Source organism: Jaculus jaculus, chromosome 14 (assembly GCF_020740685.1).
Source record: "Jaculus jaculus isolate mJacJac1 chromosome 14, mJacJac1.mat.Y.cur, whole genome shotgun sequence".
Taxonomy (NCBI): Eukaryota; Metazoa; Chordata; class Mammalia; order Rodentia; family Dipodidae; genus Jaculus; species Jaculus jaculus.
The window spans coordinates 79001205-79020475 of NC_059115.1; the positions used below are offsets into that span (position 1 = coordinate 79001205).

General features: G+C 38.9%; 1 protein-coding gene across 2 annotated transcripts in view; it reads left to right on the forward strand.

The window, feature by feature from the left end:
- The window catches only part of Edil3 (EGF like repeats and discoidin domains 3), a 413243-nt gene that overhangs the window by 208052 nt on the left and 185920 nt on the right, over window positions 1-19271 (forward strand). For both annotated transcript variants that reach the window (XM_004651638.2, XM_045133604.1), the window contains one exon: window positions 2516-2644. In XM_004651638.2, the coding sequence (XP_004651695.1) occupies window positions 2516-2644 (129 nt within the window). The remainder of the gene's footprint in view (window positions 1-2515; window positions 2645-19271) is intronic.

Genomic DNA, 19271 nt, shown 5'->3' on the forward strand with positions numbered 1-19271 from the left:
TTATGTATATTTGAGGTTACTAAAATAATTGACCTATTGAAGTAGATTAACATTTCTAGCTTTTTATATAATTAGTCCTTTGGTAACCAGAGCAATTAAAATCTATGTATTTAATAAAACTCACTGTAATACAATTTTATTAACTTTAGTTATTGCATTCTACATTAAATCTCCGGAATTATTCTTCTCTAATTGGTATGGATGTGCAGTTATCTGGGGTAAAATCACTACTATTATGATTTCTTTTCACTATTAAAAGGACAGCTCTATGAGACGGTGAACTGTTCAGTTGCTGTACTATTTACTTCTCTCTTTGTATCTTTATTAGTCTCTATAACTCTCATTGTTTTTTTTTTACATTTTTGCATGTGTATGTATGTGTGAAACCTGGGCATGTGTTTATATACGCTTATTATGTGTGGGTACATACATGTGTTTGTTTTTGCACCAGTTTGTGGAAGCCAGAGGTCAAGTGTCTTCTTCAATGTCTCTCCATCTTATGTTTTAAATATATTTTATTTATTTATATGAGATAGAGAAAGAGGGAAAGGGGGTAGGGAGAGAGAGAGAAAGACAGAGACAGAAAGAGAAAGAGAGAGAGAATGGGCTTGCCAGGGCCTCCAGCCAAACAAACTCCAGATACATGTGCCCCTTTGTGCATCTGGCTTATGTGGGTTCTGGAGATTCGGACCAGGATCCTTTGGCTTTGCAGGCAAATGCCTTAAATGCTAAGCCATCTCTCCAGACCTTCCATCTTATTTTTGACGCAGGGTCTTTCATTGAACTTGGAGATCACTGATTCGGCTAGACTAGCTAGCCAGCAAGCCTGACACCTCTTGTCTCTGCTTTCCTAGCATTTGGATTCAAGATATGCAACAACACCGAGCATTTTACCATGGGTTCTGGAGATAGAGCTCTGCTTCTCAGGCTCCCCAGGCAACCACCTTTCCACTTTGCAAACAGCCCTGAATTTCATACAATTCTCAAAAAAAAAAAAAAAAAAAAGTGTGTACTTTTGTCTACACAGTTTCTGGGGAAAGGAATACATTCATAACCTGTTGTTCTGATGCAGGACAATATTATACAATCTTTAACCGACCACCCCATTGCAGATGCATTGCCCCAAGTGATGAAGACAATTTTCCTTTGTCTTCTCAAAGCCATTTCCATGCCTCTGACCCTCAGGCTGGCCATTCACTGATGCGCAGTGTGATGTTGTCCACAATGCCTGCCGTCCACCCCCCTTTTCTTGTGTGTATGATACCTTCCTCGTCAGTGCGTTTTCTCTCAGGAAAAGGTCCTAGCCTTTGTGGTCAAACACAAATAAAGACTGGATTTTTGTGGTTGGTTCCTTTTCTTCTCCCATGGTGAACTTTGTCTTCAACTGGACTCTTTCCTTACCCACAATCTCCACTCTGGATTCTGTCCTGACTCAATTACCATACTGAAGTAGGCTGAATAGTGCAGGTTATTGTTGGGAAATGCCTGTGATGAACCAAGGAGAGAAAGTGAGCAAGAGCAAGAAAAAGAAGCCTTCAGACTTCAGGACAAGTGTGTCACTTCTGAGGGGAGGAAAGACACCAAACAACCTAGGAAAAGTCTGAAACTGATGAGATTTCCAGCAAATCTCAGCTTATACCACTGATGCAACCCAAAGTGTAGAAAGCACACGTGAGAACCTTGAGCCAGGCAGGTGGTCTAGGTGGACACCGCACCGTGCTCTGTCCTTGTCCCTCAGCGTGACCTGGAGGGACTGTTGCTGCAGCTGATCCTGCGGCCACAGCTCAAGGCTCCTGCTGAGCACGCTGTTGCCAGCTGGCTCTGCCTGGGGAGATGGAGCAGGCTCCACTGTTTGCCACAACTTTAGTCTCTGGTGAGCTTTCTCAAAGCCTAATAATGGTTATCAGCGCCTCCTTTCCAAATGTCCTACGCGTTAGGAGTTTTCTGTTTAGGGTGGCAAAAAAGTGTTTCTCCAGAGACATACTCCACATCAAATTCCTTATAGTCCATTAGCTCACTTCAAGTCGTGATCCACTTGACTTTCTCTTCAGGGTTGTAGTCAGATACTGTGTGCAGCAGCAGGGTCAGAAGCACTTCAGAACCTATCATTCCATATTATTTTTCAATCAATGGAAGATATTCTATAATTTAGAAGTATTTATAATCAATTTATAATGCTATTTTTGATTATATTAAAATTGGTCAACATTGCTCTGTATATTAAACATACGGACTTTTTTCATCTGTGACATAACCCATCGAAATAAATTTTCTTGTAGAAATAAGTAACAAAATGTAAAATGAGGCAAGAAAAACTTCAGTAGCCAGGAGGAAGCAAAGCCTGCTTTCCAACTCAGACCTCTGGTCTTCATGGTTCCTACAGCTGGCGAAATTCCTGTGCAGAAAGTATCCAGAACACTGTCCTATAAAATTACAGGCTGCAAAATACTGATCTAGGATCTTCTACTTAGCATATGAATCATGAAGCCATTTTTTTTTTTCCCCTATCTTTTAGGTCCCTGCATTCCTAATCCATGCCACAATGGAGGAACCTGTGAAATCAGTGAGGCATACCGCGGGGACACATTCATCGGCTATGTTTGTAAATGCCCTCGGGGATTTAACGGGATTCACTGTCAACACAGTAAGTCATCTCCATTCATTGTGCTTTGAGAATTATTGATCTAATGTGTACAAGTCATCTTCTTTATTTGCAGTGAAGACACAGAGACTTAGAGAAAACAAGGAGCTCAGGCATTCCGCTCCTGCGACCCTCTCAAGGAGACAGCCATGTTCCCAGCTGGCCACCTCCCCATTCTATTGTCCTCTGTAGCACAGGGCTCCAAGGGGACGGGTAGCTAATAATCTATTGGCAAATCCTTTTCATTATCTTCAGCCAGACTTAGAGATTTCTGTCCTTTATGTTAAAATGAAATTTGTATCTTTAATTCATATCTGTCTTAAAGCCACATTTTCCCAGCATCCCACCAAATAATCCTTCAGATGAGGGTCATAGGCAATACTCAGAAGTGGAAGAAGGCTACCAACTTTATCCAAGTGATAACCCAGTTTGCTTCATCTTAAATGTGGGCCTTTTAGTGTGAAAATCTTTGAAAGTCCAACAAGCACGCTGCATGGACTTTTCATTTATCCCTTTTGCTATTTATCTTAGGGTGATTTCTAAGAAGTGCATCTAAACGTAAATGCCATAGGAGTGACAAGGGACCTAACCTGCTGTGGGATCACAGCAGGCAGGGGGGACTCCCTGAACTCTGCTGCTAGGAACTATTCTGACAGAGGTGGCCACAAGCAGGCGAAGTGTTGAGGATCCAGTGCTGATCTGAGGGAGAGAAACCACATGTGCCGTGCGGAGAATGAGAGCATAACTGAGCCGTGATTATTACACTGATCCAGAAAACAATGTGTTGTAGACAAGTAAGACAATTCTGAAAATATGAGCTCTGAATGCCTTGAAGGCAATCTCACAACTCAGTCTTCAAAAAAGAGCATCTCAAAATAACCCTAGAAATACTGAGATGGGAGCCAAGCACTGAAAGCATGTTGCTATTCTCTTAGTCTCATGAAGGAGATATTGCAAACATGTATTAGGAAGCTCCTGAGATGTGGTGTCAGATGCAGTAGGAAGACAGTCTGACCATCCTCCTCACTCCCTTCTGCATAGAACACATGCACAGGGGACCCACACTTTTTCATGGATTACTGTCCAGTGTCAGGGCCAATTCAATGAGTGCCAGAGTTCAAGAGAGAGAAAATGGTAGGGAAAAAAACAGCCAAATACTTGGTGATAGAAAAAAAACAAAACAAAACTAAAAGAAAGACATTTATTGGAAGGCATGCACAGATTTCTAAAACCATTAAAATATTTCTTATTATTTAATCATCTCACCCTGACCAACTGTTGAAGTCTATGTGAAGTTGGGGTCTGCCATTATACTCAAGATTGGGAAACTCCAAATTTTGTTCCAGATAAATACCAAGTAATAAAATCACTACAGTAGCATAAAATTCTTTTTACATCTCTAGGCCTTGGTTACTCTATGTCAAAAATACTGCTTTAGTTCCATATGTAGTGTAGATTCACACTGGAAGCATTGCCATCATTTGTTTGTTCCAAAAAGAGATTATTCTGGAAAAGTTGTTAGTGGGAAAGTGTCCATCTGCCTCTGGCTCCCACTCATGCCTGGCATAGTTCTTTCCAGAGGACTTTAAGCATTGGAGAACTAGAGCAGATCTTTCTTTCCATGAAGGGTTATCTAACTCTTTTCTTGCATACCTTTAATTGATAATAAAATCACACAATATGTTGAATTTCAAGTCTTATTTCAAAACACAGAGAAACTCCCTTTACTGCAATATCTTTAACCAAAATTTAACCATGTCAGTTGTAATGAAAAACCAGAGTCTAAGAAACTCAGATCCTAACTAAAATTCAGTATCTTAATCACCTGGTTCCTATCCTGTGGAATGGACAATTATTCATGGAATGAGGAAATGGATAGCAGAGCACTGGCTTTGAAAACAAAAGCTGGGCTTTGAGACATGACTTTTACAATTATTGGATGAGTGACCTTCAGCCATTCACTTGATCTTTCTGCTTTTGAAGACATATAAAAATTAAGGGGTAGAACTGGAAATAGATGACCTTTGCTTCGCTTAATCGTAGAGAACGTCAGGACTAAGCGGGTAGTATGCTCACTGAACAGAGGTTATCACACCTTCTTTTTTAATAGACAAACCCGAAAGGATTATACACTAGAAAGCAGATGAGAAGTGCCAGGAGCTTCTATAGATGGGAGAAACAGAAAACAGCTCTTTCATGCCTTGCCAGGATTGATAGGTATTTGGGTTTGAGTTTCATTCTGAGTTAAGCTCTCTGATCCTCATGCTGCCTGGATCTTTGCTGGTCATGGTGTGGTCAAGCATGAGCACCATCTGAAAGATTTGTAGGAATGCCGGTTCCCAGTCATCTTTTCAAAGCAGCAGCACAGAGTCTGAATTTGAAGACAACCCCTGATGACCTCTGTGCACATAAAAGTTTCAGAAGAAAAGTTAGAAAAATTATGAAATGTTGAAAACCCACTGTGATAATTTTACAAGAATTGTGACTTCCACATCTACATACACAGCTAATGATAGGCAAAACTTTCTTTAAGGTGCTTCAAAACTCTTGAAAGTCAGAAAGTTGAAAGATGTACTTGTATGATAGGGATGCCATATTTTGAAAAGAATAGAATCTTGTAGACAGCCATTTGCAGAAACTATTATAATTTTGTGATTTGAATATATAGACAGAAATGCAAAAACTTTGTGTTTACTGATACAGAATTGGCAAATGCATTGTTAACAGGTTGAGTTTAACAACAAATTTGTCAATATCATTAATCATAAAAATGTTTTACAGTACCAGAATTTACATTATCTATATGTGTATTATTTTCTTTATAATGTATAAAATTTATTCTAAGAGAAGTTCCAGGCTTATAGAAAAGATGAGCAGAGAATTAAGAGAGTTCCCATCAACCCCTTCCTTTCTATGATTTTTCCCTAATATTGACATTTTTTCCTTACATTGTATAACTATGAATTAATTGATATAACATTACTAAAACCTATAATAACACAACAGAACTGAAGAAGTAGCTCGGTCAATAAGGTGCTTGCTTCACAAGCCTGAGGTCCTGAATTTGACCCACAAATCTCATATAAAAAATTGTATGGTGTCACAGTGCTTGCTTGTGAATTCCTAAGCTTGTTTTCCAGCCAGACTAGCTTAACTGGTTGACACCAGGAGAGTGAGAGGCCCCCAGTCCTTCTTCATTAGAGACAAGCTGTCTTGCTCATCTGGAGCTCACCAATGAGGCTAGTGCAGCTGGGCAGTGAGATCCAAAGCTTCACCATCTCCATCTCCCCAGTACTTGGATTATATGAACAACGCCGATATGCTTGACCTTTTACGTGGGTCCTGGGGATGACACACAGGTGCTACTGCTACAAAGCACGCACTTTGCCAACTGAGTTTTCTCCATAGCAAACAGTACATTCAGTTTGGTCAAAACTTTTAAATTTCTTTTGATTGTGCTGTACTATTTTGCATACTCACCAGCAATGAATAACAGTCCTAGGTATCCCATGCCCTTGTTAGCATTTGTTGTGGTCAAAGTTGTGTATTTTAGCCATTAAACATAGTTTTTATTGTACAGAAAAGACCATGAAGTTATAACATTATAGGGATTTTAAAATAATGTTAGCTTTGGATTTTATAAAGAATTACTAAATTGCTTTGAAAATGGAATAGAATAATGTGAAATATATACACATGCATGTATATATTCAAATGATAGGATACAAATTATAGGATGCATTGAGCTCCTAATTATCTAGGCATTAAGCATCTGAAAGTCATTTTTAAGCAAGCAGTTTTCTGCAAGGAGCTGCATTTGAGGCGTGCAAGAAGTAATCATATATTGTTTGTTGCCTAGTAACAAATTTAATACCTTAGGCAGAGACTATTTCTTCATTCCAAGGACTCTGCCCATCCTCTTACTGAAGAATCTGTCATTGTTCCCCACCTGTGCACACTCTCCAAAGCTCTCAGCCTTTTCTTCTTCAAAGAAGAAAGGCTCAGCTAGTGTCCCACAAAACATGAGGGGTGAGGAGACAAAACACTGGTTTTAAGAAGTGGTCCACATTATGAGATTAGTCCAACATAACATTCTTGTAGCTTCTTTTCTTACTGAGAAAGATGCCTGAAGACCACAGAATAAAAATAAAAATGCCTTCTTTACATACTCTGCTACCTGTTATAAGTGAGATTAGATTCAACTGTTCCCACTGATTAAGACATTCTTATATTTGATTTTTATTTAATGGGTCTACAATTTATTTCACATTTTTCAAATTATACAGTTCACTTGTATTAGAGTTATACAGTATTTGCTATTACTTTGATGCTTTGATAGTTGTTGAATTAATTGAATATTTTTCAATTACATGCTCTCTCTGGTAGGTTACTTTGCTAAATTTGGTGAATCTGGCCTAAATCAAACTTATAAATCAGAATATTTGGTCAATTCTTTGGATTTAATGTATTGAATTTTAAAACACTGATATGTTAAGGGTGTCAAATATAAGCACCACTAACTTAAAGATTGAACAGTTCTGTGCTATCTAACTTACACTAAAAGAACCACTACATGAAGGGAAAGATGCTGGGTTAGACCAAGGCTTTCGAAGCTTACTTGATCAACTGATGGTTGGGAATTAATGATTCTATACTTCAGATTTCTCGTGCAGTGTTTCAACTTAACAAATATATCCTCAACTTTCACTATCTGTTTTGCCTACCCTGCCTGGAAAATATGGCATTAATAGTCCTAGTCTTGTCTGCCTAAAAATGATGGTTGTTGGGATCAGATAAAATGTTTCAGACATTTTTTTTCATTTTATAATATTTCATTTTATTTTTATTTATTTATTTGAGAGAAATAAGGAAGTGAAGATTAGGAGAGAAAGAGAGATAATGGGCACACCAGGGCATCCAGCCACTGCAAAACTAACTCCAGCTGTGTGCGCCACCTTGTGCATCTGGCTTACATGGGCCTTGGGAATTGAACCTGGGTCCTTTGGCTTTCAGGCTAACACATTAACTGCTAAGCCATCTCTGCAGCCCATTATTGTACTTTATAAGAAAAAAATTGTGTTTGACAAGGGGAGACACGATATGGAATTGTGTGTTTTTCTATAGATTCTTTCTTGGAATCATTTTTTTTTAGGCACTTAGTATTTCTTTTTAAAAACTCCTAATTGTATAATGGCCACTTCACTTTAGCCCTATTAGATAATCAATTTGCCATAGTAATAATTCACTTGAAAATTACAGCAAAATTTCTGGCACTTGCAAACTACACTAAAATAAAGATCTCCAAACAGACTTCTGATACAGACTTTTCTTAACTCCAAAGCTGTGCTGAGATTGTTCAGATTTTCTTGCTCATGGATGATTTCTAAAGGTCAACGTGAGAGAAAGTGTATTCCTGATGTTCTCAAACTTCATGAACATGTGAACCGTGTGGAAATCCACATAAATGGACAGGGTGCCTCTACTCTCCACAGAAACTCCAGTTAAGGTTTGGACTAGGTTCTGACTATTTAGTCCCAAGATAAAAGGGATGCATATGGTCTGAAAACTTGACTCTCAGCCTTGGCTGCACTTTAGAATCACCCTGGGCCCTCTAAAGAACATGGGTGCCTGGTACTCACCCCCAAGATTTGATGATATAGGGAACAGAAGTTTTAAAAGTCTCCCCAGATGGTTCTAATGTGCAAATAAAGCTGGTAGTCATTGTTCTAGAACAATACTGTAAGGAGTACAATGCCTCAAAGAAAGTGAGCAGAGAAGAAGTCAAAGAGAAACTGGGATTGAGATAATTATTACAAATCCACACTGGGTGTGTAACCTCAAAATGCCATTAAGTGTTATCATTTAGTATTTATTGAAAATTATCTTGTCACAAAACTGACTGAATCTGGCTGGGGGTGGGGGGCACCCTCTTTTCTCTTCCTGATCTTCTTTATCCTATAACATTGTCCTGGCAACCACTTATCAAGGATGTGTGCACAGAAAGCCTGTCTGTGCATAGATAGAGAAGTGTCACTTTTGCCATAAAATTCTCTGATAGTCATCGAACTCACGGTATTTCAAAATAGTTACTTTAGATAACAGCAAGAATTCATTGCATGCTATTACTTATTAAGAAACATTTGGTTGGCAGCAAAATCGTCACCTCTGAAAAGAGATATTTTGGCCCACAGAAGATGAACTCATACAGATTTGTGGGAGCTTTGGGAGCTGATTCAGTCATGATCTCATGAAGACTCCTTCAAGGAAAAGAGATGAGATCCCAAAAGTAGTTTAGAAAGCACATGCAGCCCATTTGTCCTAGATCCCCAGCCTGCGGTGACATGAACTTGATTCCAAGATGGATATGGCCACCAACTTCCATACTTTCTTCTCTTGGAACATTTCTCCCTAAAGTTATCCCCAGCCTTGTCAGAGAATAATTCATTACACATTTGGAAATATTTCTCAAATGATTCCCATTAGATTCCCAGGATGCAATATGCACTTTCCAGTGAGCACTAGCTGTGTGGATTTGCAGCTAGTTCCACCTGAAATAGTCTGCTGCTGGCGGGCTGCTCTGTCACCTGCTGTTGCACATCCAGCCAGCTGACACTGCACGTGACCTGAATCAACAGTGGGGAAAGTCTACCCATTTGCGTCTCACTGGGTCTGGCTGCACAATCAGAATTGGAAAGCCATGTGGCTGTGCCCAAGTCATCAAAAATCTATTCAGGAACACAGTCATTCAACCTTGCTGCACAAGATGTTCTGCCACTTGTAACTGAAATAGATATGCCAGGTGGGTTAGCGGTCACACACTATGACCACACCTCTATCTCCCATCTCTACTATCTTTCTAAAAGTATATATATATATATATATATATATATATATATATATATATATATATATATATATTTAAGAGAAAAACAGACAGAGAGAGAGAGAGAGAGAGAGAGAGAATGGGTATGCCAGGGCCTCTAGCCACTGCAAACAAACTCCAGACATGTGCACCCCCTTGTGGGTCCTGGGGAATCGAATCTGAGTCCTTTACCTTTGCAGGCAAATGCTTTAACCACTAGGCTATCCCCCAGCCTCTCTCTACTATCTTTCTCAGAAAACTATGATTTATTCATTTACTTATTTGCAAGCACAGAGAAACAGAGAGAAGAGACACAGGCAGAAACAATGTGTGGAGCAGGGCTTCCAGTTGCTGCAAACAAAATGCAAATGAATGTGCCACCTGTGCATCTGGGTTTATGTGCATACTGGGAAATTGAACCTGGTCAATGGGCCTGGCAGGCAAGTGCCTTAACTGCTGAGCCATCTCTCCAGCTTACAGAAAACTATTTTTCTAGACTACCTCACAGGAAAAAATGATCTGTACAAATGAGACTCAAAAACTGTACAGATCCTGAGATACATCATCCAATATATGCAAATTAACTCCTAATTTTCAGCAAGCAATGTTTTGAACATTGAGACACAAGACTGACGTGATATTATGAAAGCCTTGCTGTCATATTGCTTCCATTCTAGTAGGGAAAATGCTTAAAAAATTACAAAAAAAGTCCATCATCCTTTAGCTAAGTGATCTTTCATGTGTGGATTTATTTCAGAGAAATAAAACTTCAGACAAACTATATCTATCTATTTGTCTAACTATATATGTGTGTATGTGCATATACATATATATATATATAATTTGAATTTGTATTATTTGTATACTATTTGTTTATTATCTATGTATGTATACACACACACTTTATTTGTAATATACTTTATTTTTAAATATTTTAATATTTTTAATATACTTTATTTGTAATAGTCTAAGACTAGAATTGGTTGGGATGCCTTTCAAGAAGTAATGGTTATGGAACTGGTGGAATAGGTATAAAAATGACTATTCAATAATAAAAGGGAAAGATCTGTTATATTTATAATATTTGGATAAATCTTTAGCAATTTAGGTGAACATGAAACAAATTCAAGAGGACACATATTAAACCGGGCATGGTGGCATATACCTTTAATTCCAGCACTTGGGAGGCAGAGGTAGGAGGATCACCATGAGCTTGAGGCCACCTGAGATTACATAGTAAATGCTAGGTCAGCCTGAGCTAGAGTGAAACCCTATTTCGAAAAGCAAGCAAACAATACAAAAGAAGAGGACACATATTATACAGTTCATATACACATAGCATTTTTGAAATGGTAAGGTTTTAAAGAAGAAGACTAGATTAGTGGACTCCATAAAACAGGGACAATAAATGCGGTGATAAAGGGTAATATAAACTACTGACTTTGCATATATTTTTGGCAATAGATGGGCAAAGTCACGTATGAGATAAAGTTGCACAGAGAAACTTTATACACAGCAAGCTTAAGGAAACTAGGAAACATCTGAGTAATGTTGATATATTATGGCAATGTCAGCATTTTGTTTGTGCTTTTATACTGTTGTTTTGCAAAACATTAATCTTTCAAAGAACTTTACAAAGCATTCCCAGTGCTGGCTTGCATTTTTCTTCATGAGCACAGGAGTCCATGATTCTCAAATTACTTCCTTTCAGAAGACTATGCATCAGTGTATGATGTCACAGACCGATGTCTGTTTATAAGGATGGACAGACACTATGGTTTGGGAGAGTGTGGCCGTTGCTTTACAACATGGCCAACAAAGTTTTCTTGACCGATTGACTTAAAGCATAGATGTGGATGAAGCCACAGTGTCAGTCGTGTGAATTAGGAACAGCAAGTGCAGGCATCCTGATCGATGACTCTAGAGCCTGGTGCATGGTCAGGATAAGGGTCAGAACTAAGTCCTGAGCAATCAATAATCAACGGCCAGATGATAGAAGAGTAACCAGAGGGTAAGAGAGTGTATTGATTAATTTCTACTTGGGGCATGATCTTGACAGCCGGTGAAAAATAGATTCTGTCGGAAGTTTTAATATGACTGTAGAGATGACATAGTTTAGACTGCATGTTAATAAATACTAGGAAAGTACTGTACATCATTCACATTGATAAAGAAGTTTAAAATTTATTACACTAAAATCATATGTCTTTTCTCCAACAAATTTCAGTAATATTCTGAGTAGTTCCTTTCAATTAACTCCTGTGGTATTATTACAAACATAATATAGTCTTATAATTTCCACTGTCATACCATGTTATGACCATATTTTATGCTTCGATAATATAGTTAAGAGATAATAGGGATACTTAAATGACATTCATTTTACATATAGGAAGACACATATGTGTACTCACATATATGAATGTAATTGTTTAAAAATGCCTTCAGTATGTAGAATGGTATTGAAAATATTGAGTTTTAAAATTTTGTTATTTTAAAATATTTTATTTTTATTTATTTGAGAGAGTGAAAGAGGGAGAAAGATGAGAAAGAATGAGAATGAGCACACCAGCGTTCTAGCTGCTGCAAACAACTCCAGATGCATGTGTCACCTGGCTTACATGGGTCCTGGGGAATTGAACCTGGATCCTTTAGCTTTGCAGGCAAGCACCTTAACCATTAAGCCATCTCTTCAACCCACATTTTTGCATTTTTGAAAAAACCAGCAAGAGAAGATTCTCTAACCAAATGTGAGAGTAGAATTAATATATGGGTATGAATATTAAGAGAAGTGGCTCAGAAGGTGCCATGGTGCTGAGAAGTGACAGTGGAGCCCTCAGCACTGAAATATCTCTATCAGACCTTCCAAGGCTCAGGGTCTATTGCGGAAAAGGTGGCGGAAAGAATGTAAGAGCCAAAGGAAGGGTAGGACTGCTTACAACGTGCTCCCCCAGACACAAAATGGTCTGGATATCCATGACCTCACAGCGCCTGACACTGCCTACATAAGAACATCGTAATAGGAGGAAAGATGATGACAGCAAAATAAAAGAGAGAATGATTGAGAGTGAGAGGGTGTTTCAAAGGGGAAAGTCAAGGGAGGGAGGGAGTTACCATGGGATATATTTTACAATCATTGAAGTTGTCAATAAAATAAAATAAAAAGACCCACAAAATTAATTACTTTTGTATGCATTGTTGTTTTGCCTTACATGGTGCTGAGTTATAGAATAATGCAATCTATAATATTTTACCAGAAGTATGTAAATCATAACTAATAAAATTACACACTAAAATGCAATGAGTTTTGAAAAACACAACATAATTTACATTTTAATGGGAAATATGAAGATCATAATTAAAAAGAGTGAGTATTTACCAATGCCAGCTTTTAGAATATAACATGATTGATTTTTCTTTCACTATTCATTATTGATTTCGTAATCATGCCACAGCCTATCCATAGAAACTTGCAGTAACAGGTCTTTCAGAAATGAATTACCCTTAGGTACTCAAGAGGTTTTCATCTTCTCATAATGTGCATCTTAAACCACTTCTAAGTAAAAAACAAAACAAACAAACAAAAACACATCTTGATCTGTACAAGGCCCTAATGGTGATAAGTAATGGAATTGCATTTGACACTTTCTAAATAAGATGGACACAGTTTATTTGGCTAAAAAAAAAAAGACTGTATACAAACAGAAATGAGAACTTAACATTAGCCAATTTTTACTTTCTTACCTGTGCTTAGCAAGTCATATGCATTTGAACTAACTTTGAGCTAATGATTATGCTGAAACCTTCTTACTGTAATAGTTACTTTTCTCATCACTTTCATCAAATACACGACACAGAACAAGTTTGGGGTGAGGGGTGGGCAGTTTGGCATTTAGCTCCAGAATGATCTGGTCCATCATGGCGGGAGGCATGGTGGCTCAGCACAGCAAAAGCATGCATTAGGTGATCACATTGCGTGATCCATCAGAAAGCTGGAAGAGATAAACGCCAATGTTGCCCCTGATGTCTTCTGTTTCCCCTTTGCTCAGTTCAGCACCCCAAGCCGTGGGATGGAGCTGTCCACCCTCAGCCCTCTCTGGAAACACTCTCTCAGGCATGCCCAGGAGCATGTCTGGTCAGGTTGACAATGGAGATTAACCATCATATTACCTTAGAAAAGAAATATATGTCTGATTTGCTGTTGATTTACTTTAGGTAATGATACCCAGGCAATTATATAATGTGAAAGAATTTTGTACAATTAGAAATTCAATATACTCAAAAATTATCATCATTGTTTCTATGTTTCTTTTTCAAATACTGTTTCTTTAATCATGGTAGAAGAAAAAAATGACTAAAAGGAATACTGATTTCATCTGTGATAATTACAATGTACAATGCAGACATGATGATAATATTGGATACCTAACCTTGAAAAGCAAGGTTGTTTGCTATGTATTCCTTTCCAGTATCAGAGGTGGTGGGAGGTTGCCGGGGTCAGCCCTGGCTTGAAGGAGGGTCCCCGAAGAGAGGTGTGAAAGGGAGCGGCGAAATAACGACTCGAAATCAAGTTCTGGTGCAAGCTGACAGGGTAATGCTGAAGGCAGCTGAGTTTTTCTATCTTTTTCTTTTTCTCTTCCTCTCTTCCTGCCACAGCTCTTAGCCTCAGTCTTTTATTTTGTGATCACGTCATGCAAGAACAGACTTCAAGAAAGGTACAATTTCACAGAATTCATAGAAACTTTTTGTTATTCCTTATCATCAAACAATCCCATAATTATTCACCTCAAGTAAAGTCGTCAGGCCCCTGTAATGATTAACTGTTTTTACATTTTCCCCATGTATGTGCGGTCAAGCACTTGTGATTTCCTGGACTTCTACTTTCAATTACTCTATTAAAGGTGAGAGGCAAAACAACCACAAATGGGGCTTCCCATCATTAATCACTGATCCAGCAGATCCATTTATCCTTTAATTATTTATTTTGAAGTTTCCTTTTTACGTCCCTCCAATACTTAGACTTTGGTCCCCCCTTGAACTATTTCTGACTTCGGTTGTTTTTCTGTAAGGATTCCTGGTAAAGAGTCAATTGCAATTGCCACCATTTAGAAAAATTAGTCATATAACAATGTTTACGTTGTTCCAGGAGGTTCATTGTTTCCTCCTAAGTTTACTGTACTCCACGCCTGACTTTCTTTAAGGCCTTTAAAGAAAACAATTATCTTTGACCCATTTTCTTGTTTTTCCAATTCTATGCCAGAGCCTCTTTCAGATACATTGACCAACACTTTACCGACAACAATTTTTACTGGAAAAGTAAACTTAGAGATTGGGACACCAAGTGAAAGACAGAGAAAGACAAACATTATACAGAAAACCACATATTGCTGTGGCGTAGAGAGCCAAAGATTTTTCTATAGAGGGGCCACATCGGACTTCAAGGAAGAGACAGCTGGGCTGGAACTGTGTCAAGCAGCTCTTCAGCGCTCGATTCCTCATGATCCTGAAATGGAATGCTTGCCGTCTCCGGCAGGAGGTATAGAGTCACACCAAGCACACATGCACACAACACACACACACACACACACACACACACACACACTGAGGGAAAGAGGAGGACCATAAATACTACTTTTTTTTTTTTTCCAGTTTTTCCTTAGAATAGTTATCTTTATCTGGATCCACATTGGCTTCACCTGACCTTCACTTCCTCATAGAGGAGCCAATTCCTCTCTGATGTGCTCCTGCACTCTGGCCGTCTCTACCCTTGTCCCTAGTCCTTCTCATCCTCAAATACACGTTATATTAGGTTCTTTCTTTCTTCAAAAGCTTCCACGGTTTCCCAATACACTTGAACTTGAATCTAAAGTCCTTATTGTGACCCCCAAATCCTCGAGATGCTCTGTTCCTATGTGTCTTCCTTCCCCCCTTCAACCCCCCTCCCCCATCTCCTGCTCACGGTCCTTTGGACGCTCTGTCCCCAAGCATGTCATGTCTTGTGCGTCTGTGTTCATCTTTCCTGCTCCGTTTCTGAGGGAACCAACGTGCTACCTTGGTCTTTGAGTCGTTCTGCGTTCCTGGCTAAGGTCATATACAACCCAACGCGTCATTCTGTGACTCCTACTGTGCTGCTGGCTTGCCCGGCATTCTTCCTTCCCTATGTGGTTTTAGCACTTCTCTCCACATGCCATCATGCGTGTTTTCATTGCTTTTCCCCTTTATAGGAGATGAGCTTCTTTTCTAGAGCAAGGATTTGATTTGTTTATGTTGTTCTCTGTTTGCTTTGCCTAAAAGTATGTATCTCATAAGACAGTACTTGATAAATATTTGTTAAGGGAATGAAGGTATGAACCACTTTCTGTTAATTAATAAATTCATTGATGTATCATTTAATAATGTTCTATTTTCCATGATGTTGGACTCCAAAACCTTCCAAAATTTTAATAGAATATTCCCTCCAAACTTTATGAAACTAATGTGTAATATAAGGTTTCTTTATCTGAAAAGGCTATTAGCCAAATAAATTTAAAATCACTAGCCAAGAGTGGTGGCACAAGCCTTTAATCCCAGCACTGGGGAGGCAGAGGTAGGAGGATCACCATGAGTTTGAGGCCACGCTGAGAGCACATAGTGAATTCCAGGATAGCCTGGGCTAGAGTGAAAGCCTACCTCAAAAAACCAAATAATAAAATAAAATAAAATAAAATAAAAAATTTAAAACATGGCATATTTTAATATGTCCTTTTGTGGTGATTGTCAATGTTCATTAGATTTTCATACTTCTGATGAGTGCATCAGTTTACATAGAAAGATAAGTAAATAAACTGGGCGTGGTGGCACACACCTTTAATCCCAAGACTTGGGAGGCAGAGGTAGGAGGATCACCGTGAGTTCGAGGCCACCCTGAGACTACACAGTGAATTCCAGGTCAGCCACGGCTAGAATAAAACCCTACCTCGGGAAAAAAAAAAAAAAAAAAAAAAAAAAAAAAGAAAGAAAGAAAGAAAGAAAGAAAGAAAGAAAGAAAGAAAAGAAAGATAGGGAAATAATTTTCTTTAAAGCTTCTTTAATACCGTTTAAGATCAATTTCCCTGGAGACCAGAGTAGGAGTGGCCAGAAAATTTTAGTGAAGAATTTAATCATCAGCCAAAAGAAAAAGAACCGTTGCTTATTTAAAGTAATACAAGGCAAAGGTAGGATAAGTGGGAAAGTTAATGCAGGGTCCTTTGCATTTTTAAATATAAATATATACATGTAATAAAAACACAGTCCAGGAGGAAGAGCCACCCAGGCCTCCGTCCCAGCAGCAGCTGTTCAACAGCTCCAGGTGTCCTGAGAAATACCAGTCATGCGACCTCCACCGTGGCGGACTTGCTTTCTCATAGCTGGGAGGACCTTTCCACCGTCTGAAGAGCCATTTGCAATTCTGATGCTAGCCAGGGGCATGGCTTGTGATTTATCCTCAGCACAGATTCTCTTGGAGTCACTCTTCTTTTTACACATTCGATCCATTTGTTAGCTGTTTTTATTTTCCTGTTTGTGTTTTGTTTGTTTGGTTTTTTTTGTTTTATTTCCTTCAGCTGTAAATGCCATTCATCTGCATCTATATGGACCCTCTCAGAGACATTTTGTGAGCTACACTTTTTCAGTCAAGGGATGGACGCCTTTAAAAGTAGTGCTGGAAGGCAGATGATTTGAGTTACATTGTGAGGGAAAGACACCTACGGGTTGGACACAAGGCCGCGTGTAAAAGACACACCAGAGGCTACTCTGCCACAGGCCCGATGGCCCTGAGCAGCTGCCCCTGCCAGCCGCGCACTGGCATTCCGTGTTCTCTCTGCAGCCTGGACCACACCCTCTGGTGACGGGAAGGTGTCTGCAAACAGTTCCGTGTGTGTGTGTGTGTGTGGGGGGGTGTCTTGCATTTCCCTGGTCCAGGTTCATTTTAAGTGACCAGGTCTTTGAGGTCTGCAGCCCAGCTACCCGTTTCCTTAGCTCTGCACACAGGTGACTGCGCAGCCGGCGTCTCAGCACTGACCGCTCCTTGCGACTCCCTGGCGGCCCCCGACAGGAAAGCCCCTTGAGTTTCAAGTTTGTGTACTGCTTCCCTCATTCTTTCTGCCTTGATTTCTATTCATTTGTATATTGCGCTAACCAAAGTTGTTTAAAGGCGATTTCTGCTTGGCTCATACTCATTCCTGACCACTTTGTACAACTGCGCTTTGCATACAATGTGTGCCAGATAAACTAGTGGAGCAATGAATGAGCAAGAAAAGAGAGCAGGGAACAGTTGCTTGCTTTTATAATATTAAAATAGTTAACTAGAGCTGGGCGTGGTGGTGCACCCCTTTAATCCCAGCACTTGGGAGGTAGAAGGTTCGCCATGAGTTCGAGGCCACCCTGAGAGTACATAGTGAATTGTGAATTCCAGGTCATCCTGGACTAGAGTGATACCCTACCTCGAAAAAACAAATAATAATTTTTTAAAAAAAGGTTAACTAGAGAAAACCATGGTTATCTGCCAAGTAACTCACTGCTATTTTATTTATTTATTTTTTTCCTCTTGCACTCGAGCTGTCTGGGTGCATGCCCTTCTGAAACAGGGCCATATGGTTGCTTGTTTCATCGTCCCATTAACCTTTGGACCTAGCAAGGTGCTTGTTTCATGGTACATTAGATGTACTATAAATATTTATTAAATGAAACCATATGAGTATATCTGTGTTCAACATGTTATTATTACCATTATCTATTTTTTGTATTTCTTTTCAGTTTGTTTTCCTCATTTCAAAGGTAGGGGTTGATTAGCACTATAAACAGTTATTTTATCTGGTATAGGAAGTAGAAATAGAGTAAACAACAAACAGTGGTATCTATTTATAAGTAGATATGATATGATTTTGAAAATAATAAAACTTTCTATGTGAATTGCAGTTTTCTGTCTTTTCATGTAAACAAAGCTTAATCAATTGGACCATGTGTTTGGAGAAGTTGCATACAAATGCTTAAGTATTTCAGAACTTGAAGTATGTATCTTTCCTAGAAATGATGACATGATATTTATTAATAATTGCTATAAACTTTGCCCTGCATTATATATCTTAATTTACTCAGACTAGTTGGTTTTGATGTTCATTTATTTAGGCTCATATTTTAAGTCTGTTCTGATTGGCTCCATGAGTACCAGTGATTTTTCTATTTATAAAGTCATGTAATATATATTAGAAGTGGCACAGTCCTTTATGGGTCCTGATCTTCTTCAGTCACACAGAAGGATGGGCAGGGTGGAAAATACCTGCTTCTTAACCACGTCATGTTCCCAGTCTGCAGTGGCCCTAAGCAGAGGAACTGAATTCCCAGACTGAGTATCTTTGTGGATTTTTTGTTTTCTGTTTCCCCTGCCTTCGGGGTAGGGTCTCAACTTCAGCCTGGGCTGACTGGTATTCACTCCACAGTCCGGTTGGCCTCAAACCCATGGCGATCTTCCAGCCTCTGCCTCCCAAGTGCTGAGATTAAGGGTGTTTGTCACTTGCCTGCTGCATGGAATTTAGCATGTAAACCACAGTTAGCTAATTGCTTATTAACTAAACGTACGCTCAGCACATTTTTATTAGCAAAAAGTAACTAGAAAAAGAATCATAGATTTTACTACAAAATTTGCAAGAAAGAAAATGTATCTACTATTCCTGGGTAATAATATTTTGTCTCATTTTGAATTTTATAGCCTAAGAAGCTCTGGTGAATATGGGGGGTTTTTGTTTGTTTGTT